The following is a 7,285-nucleotide window of genomic DNA, read 5'->3' on the forward strand; positions in this document are numbered from 1 at the left end:
TATTAGCCATATCTCTCTTGTAGGCAACTAGCATGATGAGGGATTAAACTATTATTGTAAATAAATATGTTCTATCTTTTCCCCTCCACTCAATTTATAGAAACTCAATCTAATCAAAGAACCTTTATGTATAAATGTTTTCTTTAAAAAATAGTAAAAATTATAAATTTCATCAACCTATTTAAAAGATGGAAGAATTTCAGATTTGGGAAGTACTTATTTTGTTCACTCTTTTTTTTTTTTTTTTTTTTGAGACTGAGTCTCGCTCTGTTGCCCAGGCTAGAGTACAGTGGCATGATCTTGGCTCTCTGCAACCTCTGCCTCCTGGGTTCAAGTGATTCTCCTGCCTCAGCCTCCTGAATAGCTAGGACTACAGGCGCATGTCACCACACCCGGCTAATTTTTGTATTTTTGGTAGAGATGGGGTTTCACCATGTTGCCCAGGCTGGTCTTGAACTCCTGATCTCAGGTGAACCACCCACCTCGGCCTCCCAAAGTGCGGTATTACAGGAGTAAGCCACCGTGTCGGGTCTGATTTTATTCATTATTCTACCACTAAATGAGATAGGAAATAAAAGAAAAAGCTATGATTTTGTCTAGGAAAGATCATTATTTAGTCTTGTACTTGCTGAATTGGAAGAATCTATAGAAATATCAGTCTTAAAAACGAGGAGGAATTCCTTCTTGTAGAAAAGAGAGAAGGAAACAAATACGAGGGCTTTGGTGACCAATTAAATATGAAAGAGCCAAAAATTGCCAGTTTTTCTTCACATTTGATTGGTTACCAAGTCCTCTGAACTTTAAAATAACTCATACTTTGTCCTCTCTTTTTCTTTTCTTTTTTTTTGAGTCGGAGTCTCGCTCTGTTGCCCAGGCTGGAGTGCAGTGGCATGATCTCGGCTTACTGCAACCTCTGCCTCCTGGATTCCAGCGATTCTCCTGCCTCAGCCTCCTGAGTAGCTGGGATTATAGGCACCCACCACCATGCCCGGCTAATTTTTGTATTTTTAGGAGAGACAGAGTTTCACCATGTTGGCCAGGCAGGTCTCAAACTCCTGAACTCAGGTGATCCGCCTGCCTTGGCCTCCTAAAGTGCCAAGATTACAGGTGTGAGTTACTGCGCCTGGCCTTGTCCTCTCTTTTTCAACTCAGACTGTTAAACCCTTTTCTTTAACCAGATGTGTTTTTAAAATAGCCTTCTCAATGCTTCTTGTCTCCAATGTCCCTTCTCTTCAACTCATCTTTCACATTTCAAATTATCTTCTAAAATAATATGATCACACCATTACTGCAAAAATAGGTGACATATTCTCATTTATAACATTTGGACATATTTACTGGTTTTAACCAGAGTTATAAAGTCAACCACATCATTCTTTTTTCATAAATTCTTCACATTTCCCTCTTCAAATAAGTTAGCTGAATTTATAATTTTTGCTAGTTTTAACTAGAGTCTTAGTAATAAATCAACAAGTATTTAACTGTTGTACACTGCACTAGATTTGTAAGGTTGTCCTTATCCTCACAGAATTTTTATTTTATTTTATTTTTTTTGCTTTATATATTTTTTAAGACAGAGTTTTGCTCTTGTTGCCCAGGCTGGAGTGCAATGGCGTGATCTCGGCTCACTGCAACCTCTGCATCCCAGGTTCAAGCGATTCTCCTGCCTCAGCCTTCCAAGTAGATGGGATTACAGGCATGTGCTACCACACCTGGCTAATTTTTGTATTTTTAGTAGAGACGGGGCTTCACCATGTTGACCAGGTTGGATGGTCTCGAAATCCTGACTTCAGGTGACCCACCTGCCTTGGCCTCCCAAAGTGCTGGGATTACAGGTGTGAGCCACCGCACCAAGGCCTTTTATTTTTGTTTTTTAAAGACAGATTCTCACTCTGTCACCCAGGCTGGAGGGCAATGTTGGGATCATAGCTCACTACAGCCTTTAACTCCTGGGCTCAAGAGATCCTTCTGCCTCACCCTCCTAAGTTGCTGGGGACCACAGCCAAGCACCATCATGCCCAGCTAATTTTGTTTCTTTTTTTGTAGAGATAAAGTCTTACTATGTTGTCCAAGATGACCATGAACTCCTGGCCTCAAGTGATCCTCCAGCCTCAGCCTCCCAAAGCACTGAGATTACAAGTGTGAGTCACCTGTCCTCATCAATTCTCACAGATTTTAAACCCTAGTCTGACACTGTAAGACTAACAAGCTTTTAGACACTGCTTCATTATTCAGCACTTAATAGTTCTGTGCTCATTGTGTAGTTGGAAGTCAAAGGAAGCAGACAGTGAAAAATTAGGGAAAGACTTCACAAAGGAGGTAGAATTCTAGCTGAAAGTTGAAACTTAGGCAACACATAGACTGATGTCAAATGGGATTTAACAGATATAAAGGAAGCATGGATGGGAGCAGCGGTAAAAGGACACGCATGAGAAAAGCTGCTGAGAAGGGAATTGATAGGGATGACTTGGGCAACTGTAAAGATCTATAACATTAATGATGGAGAATAATGAGATACAATCTTGGTTAAGGAAGGTGTAGTCTCATTACAGAATGTCTTGGAAGTCAGACAGAAGTATTTAAATTTGATTTTATACATACATTTAATAAAAAGGGAAGAGACTGCATAAGATTATTCTGGCATCTATATTCAGCCATATAGAATAGACAGGCAATCAGGGATATTTGGAAAGAAATTGCAAGCTTAAAAAGAGACTGCAGGAAAAAAGAAGAAATCGTCAAAGAAGAATATAAGGTTTCTACCCTGGGAACTATAAAAATGGAGATGCCACGAAATAAACAGGGAAGCTGAGAAATAAAGAAGGATTGAGAATGGGGAGGGGATATTTTTGGACATGCCAGATTTAAGCATATCCAAGTTGAGCTATCCTAATGCTATTCTATTGCATAATATCAGGTTGAAGCCAAGGTCCAGGGTGGGAATACATGGAGTGATTCATATAAATGCCTTATATTTATTTAGGGCTTTGTCACTAGAAATTCATGTATTATTAATTTTGAGTCTCAAAACCTAGAAAGGTAGAACAGACATTACCAATTTCATTTCACTAATAAATTAATGCTCAGAATTGGGGCCACGTCCGGTGGCTTATGCTTGTAATCCCAGTACTTTGAGAGGCCAAGGAGGGAGGGTTGCTTGAGACCAGGAGTTCAAAATCAACCTGGGCAACACAGTGAGATCCAGTCTACAAAAAAAAAAAAAAAAAAAAAAAAAAAAAAAAAATTAGCTGGGCATAGTGGTGCATGCCTGTCGTACCAGATACTTGGGAGGCTGAGGCAGGAGAATTGCCTGAGCCTAGGAAGTCGAGGCCATAGTGAGCCGTGATCATGCCACAGCACTCAGCTTGGGCAAGAGAGTAAGACCCTGTTTCAGAAAAAGAGAAAAGAAAAAAAAAGAAATGAACGCTCCGAATTAATGTAACTTGCCCCAAGTCAGCTTGTTAGCCGCAGAGCCAGGAGAATTCTGGCTCTCTACCCTTGTCATCAAACACTGAAAGCTTCCAAGAAGAAGCAAGCTCAAGGCCTTTCCTCCAAAAGGAGTCGTCAGCAGAGAGGCAACAGTTGAGGCCATGAGACTGTGTAACTAATTCTTTGAAGGAGAACAGAAAAAGAAAGAATTCCTAGCAGATACCCATAATTAATTAAAAAGTGAAAGGAAGAGAGCCCAGTAAGAGACACCAAGTTGACAAGAATACGCAACAGGGTAGGGGGAAAAAAAAAAAAATCAAAACCAGAAAAGTGCAGAGTCAGGAAAGCCAAAAATGGAGTAGGTACTCAGTGATTTTAAATGCCAAAGTTGGAAAAAGACACGGATTTGGCATGAAGATAACACATTGTATGTGTGACATTTTTTCCCCCAAAAATTTAACTCTTAAAACATTAGGGAAACTAAAAAATTCCTTCGAAGGGTTTATGACTATCAACATCCATTTGGTACATTAATAAGGGTGATTGCATTTTTCATATATTACACTTCTTCAATGTTGAAAAATTACAAAGGTGAAGAAAATAAAACATCTATTAACTAGTCTTGTAGAAAAGTAATTTGATCTTTTAAATACAGATCAACTATATTTCAACATAACCAGATGAGCTATTGCACTTTTTATTTGGTAAGAAAATATTTTCAGTTTTTACCTTCTCCACATTTGAGAGGTTTTTGATATACATAAGCAATAGTTTACTATACTTTTTGCTGTAATCTATTTTGTCAATTCAAAGGCTCAACAAAGGAAAAGAGGCAGAGCTATATAAAGGCTAAACTACACACATACCCAAAGCAAAATTACACACGAAGTAATTTATCAAGTTTTAATAGTAAATGTTATTAGAAATGATATGGTCAATCTTCTGATCACATATTTAACTTCAATCTTAAGTGGGAATTAGTATGCAGAGAAAAGTGAGCTATTTTATCCTTATCCTTCAACATGAGGGATATAAAATAGTTTTAATTTAAATCAACATTCATTAGTGATACATGAAGAACACAGCACCATCTTTGTACAAAGCAAGTTTTAGATCTTGGAAATAATATTTATCTTAAACCTTTAAAAAAATTAACAGGACTGCCAATGAATTAAAAGTTTAAAAGATGCAAATGAGCAAGTCAAACAACTTGCTACTGACCTTGTTCAAGTCTGAAGAGGGTCTTTTCCAGCTTCTCCATTTCGTTCAGAAGTAAAATTCGAATCTGTTTACTGTGCCCCATTTTGGCTTCTGGAGGATTTGAAATCTTTCAGAAGAATTAAAAGAACTCCACAGTCGAATGAGTTACCCCTATGAAACAAAAAGGAATTAAAATATCGAACATAACTATTGCCTAAACTCTCCAGAACTGACAGCGGCACTTACATGTTCGAAGTGTGTTTTATGCCTAGCAAAGCAACGAAAGAGAACGAATCTTATAACTAATAAGATTCGAGAAGGCAAATTAATACTTGTTTCCTGCCTTTGAGCACAACGAATAAAACCGAAATAAAAATGCTGTATTATAGATTCTTACAATTAAAAAAATTAAAAACCTAGAGCATTCTCAGAGAAAAGCAACACATTCAGGAAAGCCTGAAGTCAGGGGGACATTCCCAACCCCAAACCACAGGGCTCTGGAGACTCCGAATGGCACTTCAGCTTACAAGAGATTAGTCTGCTCAAAGATAACAGGTGGGCGATCTCCCCATTCCCAAATTCGGGTCGTCAGCCACCAATGGGGAGATGAGAACAGAGGGAAGCAGTTGTTGCCTCTGGAATAGTTGCCGTAGACAGAAGATGTACAGAGCGAGCTATAGATAGAAAGAATGCGCTTCCCCGCGAGGCCAGCGGCATTCCTAGCACTTACGCCGAGAGAGTTATACGTGCGACTTCTGGGGCACTGCAGGACCCGCGACTCTGGTGCTACGGTCGGGGGAGGGGACCAGGAGAAACAGAAGGGGAAAGGCTGGCTGCCCAGCCGCGCACAGAAGCCGCAGCCCAAGGAGGGCCGGGCACCTTGAAGGGCAAAGGGAGGGGCGGCGGGCGGCTGGGGCAGGGCCGAGGAGGCTGGGTGAGGAGCAAGTGGCGTCTCAGCGACTCCGCCTCGCGCGGGGTCCGGGGCACACCTGGGACCCCACCGGGCCGTGCGCACACTCGCTCCAGGTGGGAGCGGACCAGTCCGCTGGCCCATTTCCGGGAGGCTCGACCCGCTCGCCCCGACCGCTAGTCTCGCGAGAGCGTGGTCACCGCACCGTCTCAGTCGGCTCCGGGCCCAGAGACCTGGAACCCGCTGCGGCCGAGGCCGGGAGCCGCGTTTTCTCCTGCCACGGGGAGGGTGCGGCGACCAAGGTGCGGCCTTCCTTTAACAACCTGCGAGCTCACAGTTGCACATGAAAATCCCGCGGTACCAGGCTGCGAGCTAGGTGGAGCTGCACAGTAGGATTTTTTGGTGGGAAGGGCTGAATGGTGAGGGGCAAACGACTGGCTTCTGGTGACTTTTGTACCACCGCGTGATATATTTCTTTGTTTTGATAATTTTTACTTGGCCTAAGTTCTCAGAGCCCTGATTTCTAAGTGTCTAAAATAAGAGTCCCGGCCGGGCACGGTGGCTCACGCCTGTAATCCCAGCACTTTTGGAGGCCAACGCGGGTTGATTACGAGGTCAGGAGTTCAAGACCAGCCTGGCCACGTTGGTGAAACCCTGTCTCTACTAAAAATACAAAAAAAAAAAAAAAAAAAAAAAAAAAATTAGCCGGGCACGGTGGCGGGTGCCTGTGGTCCCAGCTACTCGGGAGGCTGAGGCAGGAGAATTGCTCGAACCCAGGAGGCGGAGGTTGCAGTGAGCCGAGACCGCGCCACTGCACTCCAGCCTGGCAACAGAGCTAGACTCTGTCTCAATAAAATAAAATAAAATAAAATAAAATAAAAAACAAAATAAGAGTCCTGGCTACAGCCTTGACATTCCATCCAACACATGTCCATCATTTCTAGTGCTAACAGACAGGACACATGTTCCTGAATGCGGATACAGTAGGTAAGGTATGGCCAGTCTGCAAACCATCGATCATGCAAACACCACTGATACTTAACGGTGTCTAGAACCTACTGATACATAGCTGCGTGTACCTAAGTTACCCTAGATAGACCTGGAGATCATCTGAGATTAAGTTGCACTTCTGTTAGGCCAGTAACACAGAACTTTTTGCAGATGATTAAGGAGATTTAATGCCTGAGGGTAAAGGAAAACCCATCTAACAAGGCTTTTGGAGGGTTCCTAATGGTCATGAGAAAATGGACAGAAGATTTGGTTAACTAAGCCTTGTGGGGTGTGGAGAAGATTCTTGCATTTTTTATTGTGGTATGACTGTAGGTCTAAAGAGGGTATAGGTTAAAGAAAACCCATACTGAAGTATTTGTTTGTTTTGTAGATTTCTGAGAATGGCTAATTGCAAATGGTCCGTAACTGACTTTGGGAACCCACAGCTCATTTTCTGGCCCCTATTATTTTCCAGGCACATAAAGTGCTGGGAATGCAGCAATAAAACAGTCACTGCCCTCAGAGAACTCCTACATTTTATTGGTGGGAGACAGATAAATTATAATTTATTTAATTATACAGGATATATTATATCCTGTATAATTTATTCCACACTTTCCCCTTCTTATTCTATATAGGCTATGATATATCCTATATAATAAGGATGTATTATATCCTATATAGAATAAGAAGGGGAAAGTGTGGAAGAGTAAGCAGAGAGAGGTTTGTATTTCTAAATACAACGTTTAGTAAAGT

At 41.6% G+C, this 7,285-nt stretch overlaps 1 protein-coding gene across 6 annotated transcripts in view; it reads right to left on the reverse strand.

Moving 5' to 3' along the window:
* The window catches only part of AGL (amylo-alpha-1, 6-glucosidase, 4-alpha-glucanotransferase), a 73,153-nt gene extending 67,443 nt beyond the window's left edge, over window positions 1-5,710 (reverse strand). For 2 of the 6 annotated variants that reach the window (XM_077952591.1, XM_001106354.5), the window contains exons 1-2: window positions 5,360-5,710; window positions 4,651-4,800 (exon numbers count right to left, since the gene is read on the reverse strand). Coding sequence is in view for 3 of the 6 variants with exons in the window: in XM_001106354.5 (XP_001106354.3) it covers window positions 4,651-4,732 (82 nt within the window). In the remaining 3 variants the exon portion in view is untranslated. Of the gene's footprint in view, window positions 1-4,650; window positions 4,801-4,875 lie in introns of all 6 variants that reach the window. The other 4 variants (XM_001106287.5, XM_001106421.5, XM_077952596.1 and 1 more) reach the window with 4 other exon arrangements.
* Window positions 5,711-7,285: the final 1,575 nt, after the last annotated feature.

Source organism: Macaca mulatta, chromosome 1, assembly GCF_049350105.2.
Source record: "Macaca mulatta isolate MMU2019108-1 chromosome 1, T2T-MMU8v2.0, whole genome shotgun sequence".
NCBI lineage: Eukaryota > Metazoa > Chordata > Mammalia > Primates > Cercopithecidae > Macaca > Macaca mulatta.